At 44.6% G+C, this 17,755-nt stretch overlaps 2 protein-coding genes across 5 annotated transcripts; both read left to right on the top strand.

The window, feature by feature from the left end:
• The first annotated feature begins 879 nt into the window (after positions 1–879).
• On the top strand, positions 880–8,929 carry LOC120834225 (synaptosomal-associated protein 25). 3 transcript variants are annotated; one of them, XM_040202164.2, is made up of 8 exons: positions 880–1,013; positions 3,258–3,419; positions 5,278–5,319; positions 5,650–5,698; positions 6,995–7,106; positions 7,442–7,588; positions 7,753–7,897; positions 8,010–8,929. In XM_040202164.2, the coding sequence occupies exons 2-8, from the start codon at positions 3,348–3,350 to the stop codon at positions 8,073–8,075; spliced, it is 633 nt and encodes a 210-aa protein (XP_040058098.2). In that variant the 5' UTR covers positions 880–1,013; positions 3,258–3,347; the 3' UTR covers positions 8,076–8,929. The 3 variants fall into 3 exon arrangements, with proteins under 3 accessions (XP_040058098.2, XP_077954481.1, XP_077954482.1); XM_078098355.1 differs by having other exon boundaries at positions 893–1,013; positions 3,240–3,419; XM_078098356.1 differs by lacking the exon at positions 880–1,013 and adding an exon at positions 2,672–2,691.
• A 402-nt stretch (positions 8,930–9,331) lies between these two features.
• On the top strand, positions 9,332–16,238 carry LOC120833609 (uncharacterized). 2 transcript variants are annotated; one of them, XM_040201095.2, is made up of 7 exons: positions 9,332–9,523; positions 11,491–11,759; positions 12,287–12,381; positions 12,956–13,112; positions 13,649–13,813; positions 14,043–14,090; positions 14,515–16,238. In XM_040201095.2, the coding sequence occupies exons 2-7, from the start codon at positions 11,618–11,620 to the stop codon at positions 15,267–15,269; spliced, it is 1,362 nt and encodes a 453-aa protein (XP_040057029.1). In that variant the 5' UTR covers positions 9,332–9,523; positions 11,491–11,617; the 3' UTR covers positions 15,270–16,238. The 2 variants fall into 2 exon arrangements, with proteins under 2 accessions (XP_040057029.1, XP_077954480.1); XM_078098354.1 differs by lacking the exon at positions 12,287–12,381 and having other exon boundaries at positions 9,404–9,523.
• The last annotated feature ends 1,517 nt before the right edge of the window (positions 16,239–17,755 follow it).

The following is a 17,755-nucleotide window of genomic DNA, read 5'->3' as shown; positions in this document are numbered from 1 at the left end:
TTTCTCAGTTCAGCCTTTGTGGACGTCACGAATCATACGTACGGTCCAAAGCTTTTTCTGTTCATTTTTAACAGGCTTTTCATAATTTACTGTTAATATAGCAGAAATGGGATTCCAGGTTAAAACAAATCTAGTGCTGTCAATGGACAAATTAAGTAATTAATCTCACATTTTGAAATTCATTAATTGCAATTAAAGGTTTGCTTTCTTCTAAAGTCTAAATCTTAAACTTTAGAAAGCGTGTATTTTAGACAGTTTTTTAATTGTACGTATTTTAAACACAAAACTGCACACATTGGTCATCTCCATCTCTCTGGTGTCACAGTTTAGCGCCATTTCTTACCTGGGGGGTTCATTTCAGGAGGGTCGCAACATAAATTTACACGGTCGCAATTTCTTCTTTTTCTTTTGATTTTGTTTGTGTCTGTTACATTATCACATTACAGGTCATTTAGCTGACACTTTTATCCAAAGCGACTTACATTACATTTTTAACCCATGGCTTTTTACATTTTTGCCTATTGACATTAAAAGATTGTAAATGTAGTTGAACTAGTGAAATCAGAGAAATGATCATCCCTTTGCTTTCAGTCATAATATGAACATAGTCCGGTTTAATTTATAAGTAATTTGAGTAACATGATTTTGTGAGGTCATTTGTTTCATATCTGGCCTTTATTATGTATAGAAGGCTTATCTTATTTATGTATTTATATCAGATTACACCGCACACAATAGTGTGTCTGTGTGGGTATTTAGTATTTATTACTTTCTATGTTGATGTTTTATATCCCCCATGACGCTCTGACTTGGAGCTTAGTGTACCGACGCTGTGGTGCGTTTGGTGAGGGGGCGGGGCCGGCCGGTGCTGGAGGAGGGGCGGTGCAGAGCAGAGGAGGTGCTGGGGAGGGAAACAGATACAGGTTTCAACGGGAACAACAGGTTTCTGCGGATGTTTTACATAGAACGATCTGGACAACCAACAAGAGAATCCAAAGACGAGCCTGTGAAAGGTAGGAGGCCTGATCTATGTCCTTATTATTCCATCTGAGCAGACTCTATTCAAAGACCATATATATATATACACACATACATACATGCAGTACATATATATCCTACTGCCGTCTCAGTTCACTTCAACTCAAATTGGTGAATCGATAAAAAGCCTCAATATGAGTTGAGTGGGAATTTTAAAAACGCAGCGAGGGGTTGATATATAGTTTGAGGGTTTCAACACTGTCATGCCAGGCAAAGTCAGACTAGATGAGTTCATTAACTAATGAGCATAAATTAATTATTAGGTATAAAAGTTTTCTTCCAGTGTTTAATATCACAGAAACACATCTGCCCTTTTACGCCCTTTTATTTTTTAAATTTCTTCTTTTTAAGATAAATACCACATCGTGCATCGCTCTTCAACTTCTATCAATCATAATCTCTTTTCCTTTAATTTAATGCATTATTCATATTTGAAACATACATTACTTGCAATTAAATGTAATCTGAATGTTCATGAGTAGGAGTAGATTCCCATTGGGATCTCTGTTAATAGTCAAAGCCTCCACTTAGAGATGAAAATGAAGATGAAATATATAAACAATCTAGTGGTGTTCAACGAGCAAACAGCGCAATTCATCGGGGGGAGGGGTGGAGAAGGGGGGGCGGGGCAGCGTAAATGTGAGGTCACAGTGTGCAGCAGGTGGCAGGAAGGCTGCGTTGTTTACTATAGGATGTCGACCTGTCTTACTGTTGACTCTGGGCCGTGATGCCTGACAAGATGGGGGGGCTCTGCTATAGCGACATGCAGTGAAATATAAGGAGGAATGCAATTTGCAATCACATATAGAGTAGTAGAGTATTTGACACTGATTTCAACAAACACATAACGCACCTTTTGTAATTTGTCATTTTCAGTAGGCCATAAAGCAATTTTCACATAAACCTTGGTTTATTGTATCGCACTATTTTACAAGAATGCTTTGACAATAAAGGGAGCAAACATTGAAACATTTGCTGCAACTCAGTGCGGGCGGCACGGTGGTGTGGTGGTTAGCACCGTTGCCTCACAGCAAGAAGGTCCTGGGTTCGATTCCGCCCAGTGGCCTTTCTGTGTGGAGTCTGCATGTTCTCCCCGTGTCTGCGTGGGTTCTCTCCGGGTTCTCCGGCTTCCTCCCACAGTCCAAAGACATGCTCTGGGGATCAGGTTAATTGGGGACTCTAAATTGCCCGTAGATGTGTGAATGTGAGTGTGAATGGTTGTGTGTCTCTGTGTTGCCCTGCGATTGGCTGGCGACCAATCCAGGATGTACCCTGTCTATCGCCCGAAGTTGGCTGGGATGGACTCCAGCCCCCCCGCGACCCTGAGTGCAGGATAAGCGGTTTGACAATGGATGTATGGATGGCTGCAACTCAGTGCGAAGTTGTTTGTAGATTCTTTATATTGCGATGTATTATTCCACCAACTATTACTGTTGTCTTTAGACACTGCAACAAATTCTCCTGTGTTGGGCTTCAGTTGTGGTGTTTGCGTCATGCTTCATTTTGTCTCTGTTGTCATTCAGAAACGTGCAAAACTTCTGTCAGATGCTCAAAAAATCAGCAGGACGAAGATCAATTTGGAAATAGTTCCTAGAGAGAACCAACTTTATAGAAAAAAAAGTAGATATCAAAGATCTGGACTCTGGGGTGAAGGTGAGCGTTTTCATTAGTTTAATTACGTGATTAGCTAAACAGTCCACAACAGTCCCTATTTTGGGGTTAGAGTTCCTTCTCTGTTTTTGCGGGATTCTAATTTGCACCAAAGAGCATCAAGCGCCTCTCTTCTCCTTCTCCGCTGCCCCTCCTTCCTCTTCTGTATTGCAGCAGGTGGTGATTAGTGGTCGGGCCTAATTAGAAGGCTGATAACATAATGTCTGAAAAGAACAGTGGGTGTGCGGAGAAGCTGCAGTGGGCGGGGGTGAAGAGGGGAACCCAACTGAATGAATCCGTGGTAATGATACCCCTCTTGTAAGTGCAGTCTGCAGTAATATGGTGCCACCACACAGGACAGAAATCAATAGGCTTCAAGTAGAAAAGAACATTTGGACACTGGTATACCTGAGCAACAGTTTTTGTCGTTGTATTGTTCTTGTGATGTGTGGAGGGGACTATCCTGGTGAAACAAAGTGAATGTTTTTAGATGAGACCTGCGTCCCATCTTTGTGCTCCACTCTGTTGACAGTCATTATAAATAATCACAGTGTCACTCTGCTCTCCAGGTGCCAAATCCACCTGATGCTGCCGCCTAATCTGGTCACCCGGGATTGAACACACACACACATACACACATAGACGTAGGGACGGCCAACATGGCGTCCGACGCGCCCATCCTGTCAGAGCAGCAGGAGCTGCAGAGGAGAGCCAACCAGGTCACGGATGAGGTGAGGAATGGACACTTTTCTAGAACATCTCAGGCTGCCCTCCGAAGCTGCCTCGAAAAGCCGCTTATTTCATTTATTAACGTTTTCCTCATGATGAAGGGAGCCCAGCTCATTATGTGGCTTTTGTCTTCCCCCTTTGACAAAAATATATATCTTCTATCCAAAACATAGATATGTTTATTTTTCAGCTTCTCCAGCCCTGCGACAATCAACATGTTCACTTTTTACTGTCAACAGTCAACATATTTTTCAAATAGTCAAAAAAGAATGAAAAGGGTTCCCAGAGCCTGAGGTTACTTTCTGCAACAAGTACCTTGTTTTATTCAACCGACAGCCCAAATCACATAGTTACAGGTTTTATTATGTTAAACAAGGAAGAAAAGCAGCAACGGCAGAGGGTTTTTCTTTAGAAATTGAACTTAAAGACGTTTATCATTAAAAGCGGATTATCTACCTAAGGGGTTATTGATAAATGGTCCCCTTATGAGTGACATAGTCAATAAAGCAGGCTTAGGGTTACGTTTAGGAGGTGTGATTGACAGGTTGCTATCACGACGTCGTCCGTTATTTCATATAACCCTTTCAAAGTTAATTGTAACGTCTACCTACAAATATCTTTTTAATAATATTAGTTTCTCATGTTGAGTGACTGAGGACAGTAGCTGTAGTGTCTAACTGTCATAAACCTTTCAACACACAGAGAATTATGGCAATTACATCAACGTCTGGGCGCAAAAATAGATCATGATAATCGAAGGGACAGAGACTATATATCACAGTAGTATAATTGTTCCGTTTATCGAGCATCCACTCGGTAAAGTGTTCCTCCTAACTGGACTCTCTGTGTCGTCTGCTACTGGCCTGATCAAATCTAATGTGCTCATGAAAACAGTTTCAGACGTCAACATGGTCAAACCTTTGAGTCTCTGTCTTGGGGTTTGGCATGATATACGTAAAAACCATGTTGATGTGTATTGTTGTTCATGAGAATTTCTGGTTTCTCACAACAAGTCGTGTGTGACAGAGAACTCTGCTCTGTCTGCGGGGAGAGTCCCTGTAAGGCACCTGGCTCACCTGGTTGCCATAGAAACAACTGGTCTCCCAGTGCTACCATCTGTGGAGGAGACATCAGCCATGGATGAGCTCATGCACTCGGCGAGGGGCGGTGCTGAACACTCACACACACCGCTGGGTTTGAAGGCCACTGCCGGTCAAAGCCTTGTGACACCTCGGTGGGGAACACCCCAGGGATTAATATGATATTTCCACAATACACTCACACACACATAGACACATAGACACACAGCAAGGGCCGGAAAGACTGGAGAGGAATTGTCTATGTGGGAGATTACAGCGTAATCCCGAGTCATTATGTTTGCTGTGTGTTGAGTTTCTTAAAATTCAGGTGAAAACAGCAGTTGAAAGTCCAATCTGCATATAATGACTCTACAGTATACAAACAACATGTATATCATTATAAAGGTTTGATATACAAACCGAATCCGCACTTACTACTAAAAATAAAAGTAAAAGATAACTGAGAAAATGTTAAAGACCCGTCAATCAGTTTGGGAATGGTAGACACTAACCAGAATGTTTTTAGGATATACCTTATTTTGTCGGGCCGTCATTTCCTGGGAAGGAAAAATACTGTAGGCCTTGATACAACTTACGAGGAAAGGGCAAGATAAAAGATTTTATAGATAGATAAATAGAGGAATTTCCTTTGGATAATTTAAATGGTGAATTCATTATTTATAGTAGCTGAATTATATAATTGCCTGTAGAAAAGTTGCCAATGTTTGACTGCATTTTGAGTGGGCTGTATGTTGAAGCATCCATTCTGTTTGTCTTTCAGTCCCTGGAGAGCACAAGGCGGATGATGCAACTGGTTGAGGAGGTGCACACGCACACGCACACACACACACACACACACACACACACACACACACACACACACACACACACACACGCACACACACACACTACACACTTATAGATAAATATTTGGAAATAAAGAACATGGGCGGCTTACAGCGATGAAACCTCATAGAGACAGAGCACCATGTAATGTATCCTCCTTATGTATGATTCCATACATGATGTGTCCACAGGAGGAAACACCCAGATGTGGTCCATCAGCAAGCTGCTTTTCACGGTGTGGCTGCTGGATCATGACAGCTGGATGTGGAATCTGTAATCATGTGACTCTCTGTGCTCCTTCCTGCAGAGTAAAGACGCCGGGATCAGAGCTGTGGTTATGCTGGATGAACAAGGAGGTAATTAGTTCAACTAGCTCCCTCTCTAAATTCTCCTTTGTTAAGACTAGTTCACTCTCTCATCTGTGAGTTAAAAAAACCCCTCTGTTTTACACTTGTGCTCTGATATTTCACTTTTGCTTCAAATTGCAAAGATCAGTAGACCTTGAATCTCTGCTAGCTTCATAAAACAGGAAGCAGGGCAAAGAGTTGGATTGTTATTGTTGTCACATATACAGATTCATTATTCTCAGACAAGTTAGCTTCTAGACATCTCAGCAGTGAGTCCAACGAATGATTCCTAAGACAGTGTTGTCTGGAACGTGAGACCACTCATGGACAAAACGTGAGCTTTCATGTATGGGGACTGTGAGCAGTAGGTGAACGTGTCCTCCTGAACCCCCCTGTGGGTTGAAACCATCGGCAGCATAGACCCAGTGCCATGAAACCTGTGTTCCTCACAGAGCAGTTGGAGTGCATTGAGGAAGGGAGTCCATCAGCAGGGACATGAGGGAGGCCGAGAAGAACCAGTGCTGTGGTCTGTGCATCAGGCCTTTCAGGAAGTAGGAAGCGCACCTCGACCCAACTGGTGGCCTGAAAACAACTCACTGATGCCCAGTTCCATTAAATTAGCTTGAATAAGAGTTTTTATTGTGAATTTGCTTTCATAATGAGAACACCAATGTTATGTTAGCCATCCACCCACCTTCCTACCCATCTATCGACCCATATGTAGAATTTGAAATTTGAAATAAACAAAGAATGACACATTTTGATCACGCCAAGTTGGAAAAGCTGTCTTTTAACAAAACATAACTGTTGTCATCAAAGTAACTCCATAAGTAACGATCCAGACGATGTACAGGTTCTTTAATGATGTTCTTTATTTCATCAATATGGGCTGAAGTTCCAAGATCCAAAGCCTTCTGCTCTCAGATATTTCTGTATTTTTAGACTTTTCTGAATTTCACAATTTTCACAATTACCTCTGGGGGAGGTTTAAGGACATGGAGACACACAGAGAAAAAAGGGAATAAAGTAAGGGGACAATGATTTGGGGCAAGTTAAAATAGACTAAATCAGTAGATTAATGCATACACACACTTCAATATCTGCACTCAAATATTTTCAAAAACGTAATTCATTATCATTCTTTCCAAGAATTAAACACTGTTTTGCAGTTGGGTTTACTGAGTTATAAAAGGTGATGGAACTGGGCCCCGAGGTAGGGATGCAACCAGCGCTCGCCCCTCCACTCCTTCTCGGTGTCCACCTTTATTCTGCCTTTCCTCCCCCCTCCTCCCTCTCCTCTCATAGAGCAGTTGGAGCGCATAGAGGAGGGCTTGGATCAGATCAACTCCGATATGAAGGAGGCAGAGAAGAACCTGACGGACCTGGGCAAGTGCTGTGGCCTCTGCTCCTGTGATAAGTAGGTGGTGTCAGACCTTTCCAGCACACCCTTTCCCTGCTCTAGCTTCCTTTTGTGGCCCACCTGCGTTGCTGTATTGATTTTCAGCCGCTTGGATATCATCTTACAGCATGTTTGTCGTCTCTACTGTACGAACGGACCACTGATGTACCCACAATGGACAGGTTCCGCGCATGCATGGCCTTAAAGATACTACTCCACTAAAGCTTGTATCACAATAGAATAGTAAAAGTCTGTACTGCAGCTCTGAGACCAGTGTGGGTGGAGAGTGGTCCCAGGGGCATCACATTAAAAAAGTGATAGTAAATTGTACATTCTCTTTCTCTCTCACTTAGACTGAAGGCCTTTGAGGAAAGCGGGGCGTACAAGGCAGTTTGGGGCGGAGGATCTGGTCAGGACGGCGTCGTGTCCAATCAGCCACCGTCGTCTCGAGTGGTGGATGAGAGGGAACAAATGATCATGAGCGGAGGACACATACGAAGGTGGAGAGAGAGAGAGAGATGAATGCTTATGGTGTCTGTTGTGTTAGGAGAGGCAGCTGTGTAATGTAATACCACCAGCCGTTAGTCACACAGCAGCAGTCAAACACAAGACGTAACCACACACACACACACACACACACGATATTTACTCTGATCTATTCCAGGGTGACTAACGATGCCCGGGAGGACGAGATGGAGGAGAACCTGGTTCATGTCGGCAGCATCATTGGGAATCTGAAGAGCATGGCCCTGGACATGGGCAACGAGATAGACACACAGAACGTCCAGATCGAGCGCATACAGGGAAAGGTCCTGCCGGGCACATACGTCCACTTAGCAAGTTTTAGGAAACATCTCAGCGGGCCACAAACAATGGGAACACCATCACAAACTGTTCTTTTTCTTTTTTCTCTCCCTGCAGGCTATACTCAACGTGTCCCGAATCGACGCTGCCAACCAGAAGGCCAACAACCTCATCAAACGATAGAAGGAGCGCGCTTTTATTTAACTCTTCTTCTACTCATTCGCCCTTCTAGCAATTAGCCGATGCTTGCGCATGCTTTGGCAAAGTGCTGCTGCCCTTACTCTCTGCTCTACACCCGGTGTTTTTTAGTAGTGTTTTCTTTTGTGTGACATTATTGCTGCGTTTTTTTCAATTGGACCGATTCTCAGTTGTGAGTTTGACACGGGCATGACAAAATAATTTGACGTGTCATGTGATTCTTTTATTGATATAACAACAGGGCGTCGCTTAAGTTTTCCCCTGTGAGGTGGCCTCTGTGGTCACTTAGCAGAGTTATATTATACGGAGCTTCAATAATGCCTGTAGGCCAAACTGGGTCACTGCACCAGCAGCAGAGAGTAGAGTCGAGTTAGATCAAGAAGTACTTCCACAAGAAAAACGACCCCGCCGAAGAGCGAGGAGATAATTAAAAAAAAGAAATAAAAGCTCTGATAACCATGTCCAGGATATATGTCCACATCTCCACAAAGATCCTCCTTCTGTGTATTCACCTGCACATCCCCCTCACTCTATCTAGAAACGCTCGATAGAGGGTGAAACACGTGCGTGATGGCGCCCTCTGCAGGCACTGCTGGGTATTGCCTGGGAGACAGAAACACGTATTCTCTCCGAGGGGAAGATCTCTGGCGACACCAAGAGGACGAGCATGGAACCTGCCCTTCTTCTTGGCCTCTCCATCTTCTTTCCACATTGATATAAAATGGTGGTGAAATGACGATGATGTTTTTGGTGACCATCAGAACTTATGAGTCACAGCATTGACCGATTCTGATTTTGTGCTTTGTTCAATGTATTTTTCATTAAAGCCAATGGGCTCACATTGTTTCAGCAGCTGCTTTGGACGTTCAGAAACATTCGGGTTTGACCTACATGTGACGTGGCGTGACCTTTCTGCTGGAATTAAGATACTTTTGTGTGGTGTGTTTACTTTAAAACGTTCCTAGTTATTAGTGTGGTTATTATTAATATTCTGTCACAATGAAGCTGCTGACTTGATAACCACACAGCTGGTTGTAGATCATTATGCTCAATGGCGTAACTAGAGCGTGTGCATTGTAGTAGCGTGCTACAATCCAAAGTTCTGAATAATAGCAGGCCCTTGATTGGGTCAAGGGTTGTCTAAGTGGATACTCTGCACCCAAAGGACAATTTCCCAAAAGTTTCTCCAATGAAATATAAACAATAGTGTTCTTTGCGTAGAATGTGTGCGTATTTCATTGAGAATGGTAGTGATTGGTGCACGCTGTAACTGGGGCAGCTGGGGGCGCGCAGCAAGCTGCAAAATGTTGCGCGTTCAAGGGAGAAAAAAAAAATTCGGAGTCTGCGCAGTTCGGCTTTTCTCGACACTCCGAACTTTCGGGAGAAGCGACGGAGGAAGGAGGGGAGAGAGAGAACAACGCCATTTCCCCCCGGTAACTATTCTCAACATTTTCAGCGCGTTTTAGCACCTCACGGCGCGAAGGATTGCCGTGAACAGACCGCAGCAGAGACCGACAGTGATCGCTGCGATGAGAAGAACCGCCGCGTAGCAACGGGGCCGGCGGACATGTCCGAATCGAGCTCGGCCCACGAGCAGAACACGCGGTTACGGTCCTCGATAAATCCTCGTATGTTTACCGAAACTCGACGTGGATCCCGTGTCGCCGCTTCGGCGCTGCGTGGCGGTACGTTAGCATAGAGCGATGGAGGAATCGGTCACGGCTGCTTGTGCGCGATCCGCCAGGCACGAGCTCAACAAAGACACGAGGAGACCCGCGCTCATTGGCTGAGACGGACCACGTGGTCAGCGCAAACGCAACGTTGATTCACAAGTTCCTCCTAATTATTACTGACTTGCTCGTTTCCTACGCATTTTGACTCCACGCATCACCGCTACACAGGCGCGTGCCTAAGAAAACAACATGTTTAAAATAATGCCTCAAACGTTACATTAATGTAGCTTCAACAGGCGGACACAGTTAAGTGGGCAAATGTATTTAATTTGATAACTATTTTTTATTGGAGGTTTTCAACATAAAAATAGCAGTATGGGGTGACTGATACGTTCACAGATAGAAACTTTCCCTTTACCTGCATATGTATAAGTTCCTCTAGGACGAGGAACTGTAGCTGTCCCTCCATCCAATTTCGTTTGCTCGGCCTGTGAACAGATTTTTCAAGCCATTTGCAATCTTGTTTAGCTTAAAGAAGAACCTTCTGTTTTTTGGGGGGGGGGGGGGGGGTTGAAGATGAGCTTTGCCGAAGGAAATTTCCCAGATTTCTTCTGTTCTTATTCAGCTGAGATCTTTGTCTCTGTATTTCCTTTCAGTCGCCAGGAATCAGGAAACATTTATTGCCAAAATATGTCATACATATAAGGAATTGGTCTTGGCGGTTGGTGCGTGACAGTAGACAGTAGACAACAAGTAATAAAATAAAATGAAATGCTAATGCTATGGGTTAGTAGAATAAGGCTATGGGTTAGTAGAATAAGGCTATGGGTTAGTCAGGTTGAAGTGATGCAGTGTTCTCTGTGTACTCTGATTCAAATTCAAACATGACTTTCTACAAGTTAAAAGCATTCAGAATGTAGCCTGAAGATCAATTCTCGTTTTCAAACGTTGTTTTGGTTCACACAACATGGTATTAAAAGAGGGACAAACGCTATTAATGACGTGCTTTTAAACACGATGATGCGGTCGTAATCTAAATAGGCTTAATAAAACAAATTCTTTCAGAAGCACGAGTAAATATCCTCTCGCACTTGCTCTTTACGTTGCTTTGCCTCGAGGTCTGTGATCACAAACTCCATAGTTTACCCATCTTTAATTTTACCACTACAGCCCTGACCAGGACGGAGTAGTGTAAAAAAAAGTATTTCAAGCGGCTCAGGCACCGGAAGGATGCGCCATATTTGCACTGGGTTTTGGTACCCGACCCTGATGGCAATGCTATTCATCTAATGAAGAACACGCGTTAGTGTGTACGAGGATTTTTGTGCATAATTGTTGCATAATATTTATGCAAAAAATGGCTTTGTGTATTGTTTGGATATATATAGTTAATACGGGTAGTTGAGGCTATTCATCCGCTTACATCTGAATATTACAGTACCTTTTATATACTACCTCTGCACGTCCTTCTTTCTTGAGAGGGGATGTTTTGGTTGGTCAAAATCCACATCCCCTACTTAGTGTAATATATATATATATATATATATATATATAGCTAGCATTAAAAATCAAGGTAATAATAATAAAGTAGATTGAAAGATCTGACATGAGTTTCAGAATAAGAGCTGGTATTTGGCCGAACCTCGAGTTACTCAAGTGTTTCACTTTTTTTCTCCCCTCTTGCTGTTTTCCTCCCCTCCGTCTCCCCTGTCTCTCATTGGTTGCAGGCCCTGCGCAGTCTGTCTGCGCTGGCAGGTGGATCCGGAGCAGACAGTTGTGGGAATCGGAGTAGGTGACATAGTTCTGGTGGGGAGGAGGAAGAGGAGGAGGAGTGCACGAGGCCAAGGTGGAACCATGTCGGCCTCTTGGCGCGAGGACAATGAGGAGTTGAAGGCAGGAGGAGTAAGAGGGGGGTCGAGACTCAAACCGAGGTTTTCCTTCAGTGAGGTCAAACTGCTGCTGGAGGCGGTGAAGAGGAACAGATACATCATCCTCAGTGAGTGTGTGTGTGTGTGTGTGTGTGTGTGTGTGTGTGTGTGTTTAGAAAGCGCCTTAGCCACAGTATGTGCTGATAAAGGAGATGGTGATTGTTTTGTTGACTGACACAAGGAAAATGTACATGTACAACTTTAGATGACTTTGTTCCCGGGCCTGTAATGATTTAAAATTCAATCAATTCAATTTAATCAAGTGATGCAATACAATAAAACTATAGAAGACTATAATATACAGTATGATAGTACTTCCTTAATTATGTATTATTATGTCTAAAGTGAATTATAGAGGATGATAATTTGAGATTAATAACACAAGTGACATGTTTGTGTCACGGCAGCTGTCCAGACTGTAGACGTGTTGTTTAGTTTGACAGATCCATGTCTGCGTTGACAACCGGCTCACTCCACTTGCAAATGCACAATTAACAGTGCATGTGAGATGTTTTAGCAGCAATGTAACCTAAAAGGTAGGAGTGAGAAACGTGACCAGGACTGATGATGATGATGATGTGGTCTCCCCCTGTAGAGAAGTTCAACCAGGGGGTGTCGGCTGAAGCTAAGAAACAGACGTGGTCTGAAATCACCGACCAGATAAACAGCCTGGGAGAAAACCGCAGAGAGGTTTGTTCTCCTGAGCGCAATCTGATTTTAGTCACGTTAGGACCATTCACGGCTAATTATCTTTTTTTTTTTTGCGATTTTGAACGGTATATTCTCAGACACCTTTCAGTTTTTTTTAGTAGAAACTGTCAAACAACAAGTTATCCATTTGGAACAAGTTTAATTAACGTAAACTCAATCGAGGACGGAATTTTCCTCCTGATTGTTTTTAAGATTATTTATTGAAGGATTTCGAGGAAAAATGTTCCATATGATTCACTAAAGAAAGCGCAAAATATTTTTAATTTTTAAGATATTACTATTTTTGGTGAAGAAGAATGAGAGGTTGGACACCAAAGCATGAAAGATTAACATTTCTACTTTTTTGATTTATCAGATAATCATTTTGCCCCTAACAAAATTAAATGACATTAGCGAGAGCTCATAGCGATTTCCACAACCCAAAAATTGACAACAATATGATAATGAACCTGAGTGTATTTTTGCTTAATAAAAGACAAAGCGTTATTCGAGATGCTAGAAATACAAGCTTCCAGTGAAATACTTCTTACAGGAGGTTTCTTTTTTTCCACAGGTGCGTCAGATCATGAAGAAGTGGGCGGACCTCAAATGTGATGGAAAGCGGCGCGCCATCGCCCTCCGGGGCTCCTACGGGAACAACGTGCGGAAGAAGAACCTGGGCCCCGTGGAGAGGATGGTCAATAAGATACTGATGATGAGCCCTCGAGGAGGTGAGTCGACGGCGTAGGAGAATAAATGTCTTTGATCACAGCTTCAGAGGCACCCTACTTACCCTTTATCGGGGTGGAGGGGATAGTAAAGATGACTCCTTACGAGCTCCGCCTATGTTTGGAACATGTTTGTCTCTCCCCACCTTGTTTGAGTTGTGAACATCAAGATGAGGTTATATTTCTATAATGTACACAATGTTTCCTCATCTAACGTCATATATTTAACGATATTTAGCCTTTTGAAAAAGTGTCAGGTGGTGTGATTGCAAACATCAGCTCTCACAAGAGTTTATGTGCTGACCAAAGTTAATAATATCCTCCCGATTTTGTGTATTTGTTTTTTTTGGTACATGAGTGGCTTGTGAAAATTGCTGAATAGGTCGACGGGTTTACTTTGTGACGACTGAATGAAACCTATGATCATGTTTATGATGCACCGCTGCGTTGCTAACCAAGACCATCTGAGAGTGGAGAGGAGTGAATTACACACCAAATGTTTGTAATGAATGAACTTGTTTCCGTCTGTCCGTCCTCAGGTGGCGACAGTGATCTGGACTTTGGCGAAGATGAAGATTTTTCCAGATTTTACAACAACCCTTCCTCCTACTCCTACCTCAGCTTGACGGACACTTCTCATTCTATACCCGGAGGAGTCTCCTACGACCTTTCTCCTCTCTCCTCTCCGGAGAAAGAACCTGGTGGTGAGTAGAGCTGGATTAGGAGTCTGTCCCAGGGGATGAAAAGAGATCCAACGTCATAACATCATGGACAACCGTGGGCGCTAGAGTGAGCTCAAACTGAACTGGGGGTTTGGGCAGTGTGATTTAATGCATGTTGAATTTCTTTTCTTCCATATGACTGTCAGGATTTGATGTTTTCTACCTTTTGGCATCAAAACATTTCTAACTGCTGCGTGACTGTGTTTTGCAGGCGACACCTTCCACTCCTCCTCTGATTTTGACCTGGCTGACGATGGAGGTGAGACTGTACTTTTAAGCAGCTGGTGTTTTCAATAGTAGAAAACGGTAGTAGTAATCACCTACAATTCGCCCCAAAGGATCGACCCATCTCTTTACGTTGTTGATTCAGATTAAAGTCCATAATAATACAAATAAAATCAGTTTTCATTTAAATATACAGCGTTCTAAATTGAACCGTAAGCAGTTTGTGTGTTGAAAATGCCTTTCTTTCACCCTCCACTTCACAACAAAAATTCCCAATCCCACTTTATTCATTTGTAATATGAGAATAAAACACATTTTGATTTCCAATATGTGGTCAGTCAATCCAAATAATGTCAGTCGGGCGATTTGCTGCGATGGAAACGTCCATATTTAGCCACTTATGAAGCTCCGTGTGTAGTGTCTTGTTGAATGACTGAATGTCCCGTCTGATCCACCAGACGGTACCATGGACCTTGAAGAAAACAACGACTCCGTGTTCTCCGCCTACCCGTCCTCTCTGCCCCCACCTTCCTCGACCTCCCTGGATCCCCTGCCTGACAACACCCTGCTGAGGATGAAGCCGGTCCACACCTACTCCCGGAACAACAGCCAGAACCACGCCCCCCCCCTGCCCTCCTCCTCCGATTCGGACCCCGCCTCGTCTTCTGCTGCCCTTCCCCCCCCGCATTCCCTGCCGAGCTCCTACCTGACCTCCAGCTCCCTCCCCGCTCGTTCCTCCTCACTTCCTGGTGCTTTCGCTCTCCACGCTGCCGCATCCTCCTCTCCCTCCGCCTCCACTGCGACCTCCATTTCAAACTCCCATGAGCCCTCTCCCTCTTCCTTGCCCCCACTTGCGGGCCGCCCCTCCGTCTCCACCTCGAGCCCCAACCTGTCCGACCCGCTCCCGGCCGGAGCGTCCTCCCGCAGGGCCCGGGACCACGTGGCGCAGATGGCCTCCCAGGGCCTCCAGCAGCAGCGGGCCAGCAGGATGCTGCTGACCTCGGTGTCCCAGTCTCTGGAGATCCTGGCTCAGTCCGTCCAGCTGCTGGTGGAGAGCCAGCAGGAGTTTGTGCAGGAGTCTCTCCTGCTGCAGAGGGAGACCGTGGACATCCTGAGGGACTTCTCCAACACGGCAATGACCATGCTGAGGGACAAGTCCAGCAGTGGGCAGCTGGCGACGCACAACCCCCCCCAGCCCACCGCACACTTCTGAGACGGAGGGTTCCAAATCAACCGAGTGCGGCGGAGCCCTCTGGGATTGAAACATACACCTGGTTGATAAAGTCTTGACAAGAGACTGAAATCTCGAGCTACAGAAAAGGACAGGGTGTCGCCAAGTGGGGTCGTAGGTCACCAGCTCAATGAGGGATGTGCCTGAATCTCGTCCTGATCAAAGGAGGCGTCTGAAGCTGCTGAAACCGTGTCCCCTTTTTACCCAGTGTATTTGTATTTTGTTGAGTGCACCGAGAGGAAAAGAACATAGTACTTGTTACGTGTGACTGTTGGTGTAATCGCTGGTCAAGGGCACTGCAGCAGAAAGAAAATGCAACGACTACTTTTAACAAACGCTACAACAAACCATTTTGACCCGATTGTATATTTTGTTGCAATTGTACAGCTGTTAACTGCTTTTAAAATGGCATTGAGATGTTGCTGCTATGAGGAAAACAGTCCATCATGCAGTGGGGGAAGGAAAGCATGTTTAAATTGTTTGGTGTTTATTAATGGATATTTCAAGCTGGAACTTTTACGACCGCCCAAATGTTGTTGGACGTTTTTGCCGTCTCCAGCCAGTCGGGTTCTGGAGCTCACACCAAACTGTGACCAGCGGAAAGTAGTGAGCTTTACAAGTTAAATTAAATAACATGGATTTAAAGGCGGAATAAGATCCAGCTAACTATGACCCCACAATAAGCCGACACCATGGCGAGCACAGCGTTTCTGGAAAACACACGGGAGACTTCAATGTCTGGATTCTTTACCAAATAACAGTTGATGAAAGATGTGTTGTGCGTACACACACACGCGCACACACATCAGTGTACGTTCTCTGTATTCAGTGGGGATGGTCACCGAGTGATCCTTCTGCTTACCCACAATAGACGGTCAACTGTGTAACACCGGGTGATGTGATGTTCCCAACAACCAAACCCTGACAATAAAAACATGATTGTTAAAAGAACAAGCCGTTTGGAGTGCCTGTTTCTAGATTTTGGGCCGATTAGTAGCGATATTCTCTGTATTTGTCGACAAATAGCAAAAGGAACAAACCCATGCAAATGTCACAACTCCTACATCAACGCCAAAGTGTACTCGTAATGTAGGAAAACTATTACAGTAGATTCCACATCTAATTGATGTATACATGTTTGTTGTATTCCATTTGAAGGATACCGCCAAAGGTTCTTTTACGCGATAACAGACCCCTGGAGACTAAGTGGAGGCCTTCCTCAAGGTCTACTTACGAACGGCAGAACGTGAAGGCTGGCCGGAAGACTTTTGGGCGCACATTCTGGCGCCTTTTCTGACTGGGGACGCCCAGAGGGCATACCAAGACCTCGTGTCAAGGGAGGCTACAGACTACCCAACGGAGAGAGCTGGGGGTCATTGAGGAGTCCCACAGTGCCAGGTCCAGCCCAGTGGTACTGGTGCCCAAGCCGGATGGTTCTTACCGCTTCTGTAATGACTTCCGTAGACTCAATGACGTCTCCCAGTTTGATGCCTATCCTATGCCCAGGGTGGATGAACTGATTGACCGGCTGGGGACGGCCTGTTTCATCTCCACCTTGGACCTCACCAAAGGCTACTGGAGCCCCAGCTACATTCTAGCGGTTAATGGACAAGATTCTCTGGCCCCACCAATGGTCTGCAGCTGCCTATTTGGACGACATCGTGATCCACAGTGACGAGTGGGAGACTCACGTGAGCCGGTTGCGGGCTGTACTGGGGGTCCTTTCGGGGGAGGGGGCAGGACTCACGGCCAACCCAAGAAGTGCCGTCTGTGCGTGCGTGCGGATTCTTCGAGCTCTGCAAACTGTTCTCGTAGAGCGCCAGCATGAATGCAGTGACCGCGAAAGGCCAAGAACAGTAGCTAAATCTATATCGCTTCTTTGGAGTCACTTGTTGCCTTAAATCTCTGCAGTACCCGGTCCCACAACATTCATTATTACTGTCTCAAGTTTATCAAGTTTAGTGACCAATGCAGCAGCTCCGAGTTTGGTTTGTGTTTTCTCATCACAGTCTGAAGCTATTTTGGCTAAAATATCTCTGATTGCCTTTTCATTTTCATTGAGAGCTTTTGTGGAGTCTGCTCTGCAACTCCATCGAGTGCTGCTGAGGGATTTTAGAGTGTAATGTAATCTGATCGCTGTTCGCTGTTATGGAAAACTGTATTCCAGCGATGTGTTGATGCGCTGCAAAATGTATACAGGGACTGCAACAGTTCAAATAAGGAGTTACCCTCCTCACAGCAATTATCAACGCAGTTAAGACCCACGAGGTTCAGCGAATGGGCAGCACACGGTGTATAATGAATTAGTGCGCCAGGAGCCTGCTGTATTTGCCACATATTGCTAGCATTACTAAAACGTCTGACCACGACAGTTTGACAAGTCTAACCCCAGCCTCGCACCATTTCAAACACAGATTCAGCTAGGCTTGCACCTGTGTGGCTGTGGGTGGGCTCAAACTGGCTCAAGT

Source organism: Gasterosteus aculeatus, chromosome 1 (genome assembly GCF_964276395.1).
Source record: "Gasterosteus aculeatus chromosome 1, fGasAcu3.hap1.1, whole genome shotgun sequence".
In the NCBI taxonomy this organism is placed as follows: domain Eukaryota; kingdom Metazoa; phylum Chordata; class Actinopteri; order Perciformes; family Gasterosteidae; genus Gasterosteus; species Gasterosteus aculeatus.
This window is presented reverse-complemented; position numbering and strand designations above follow the sequence as displayed.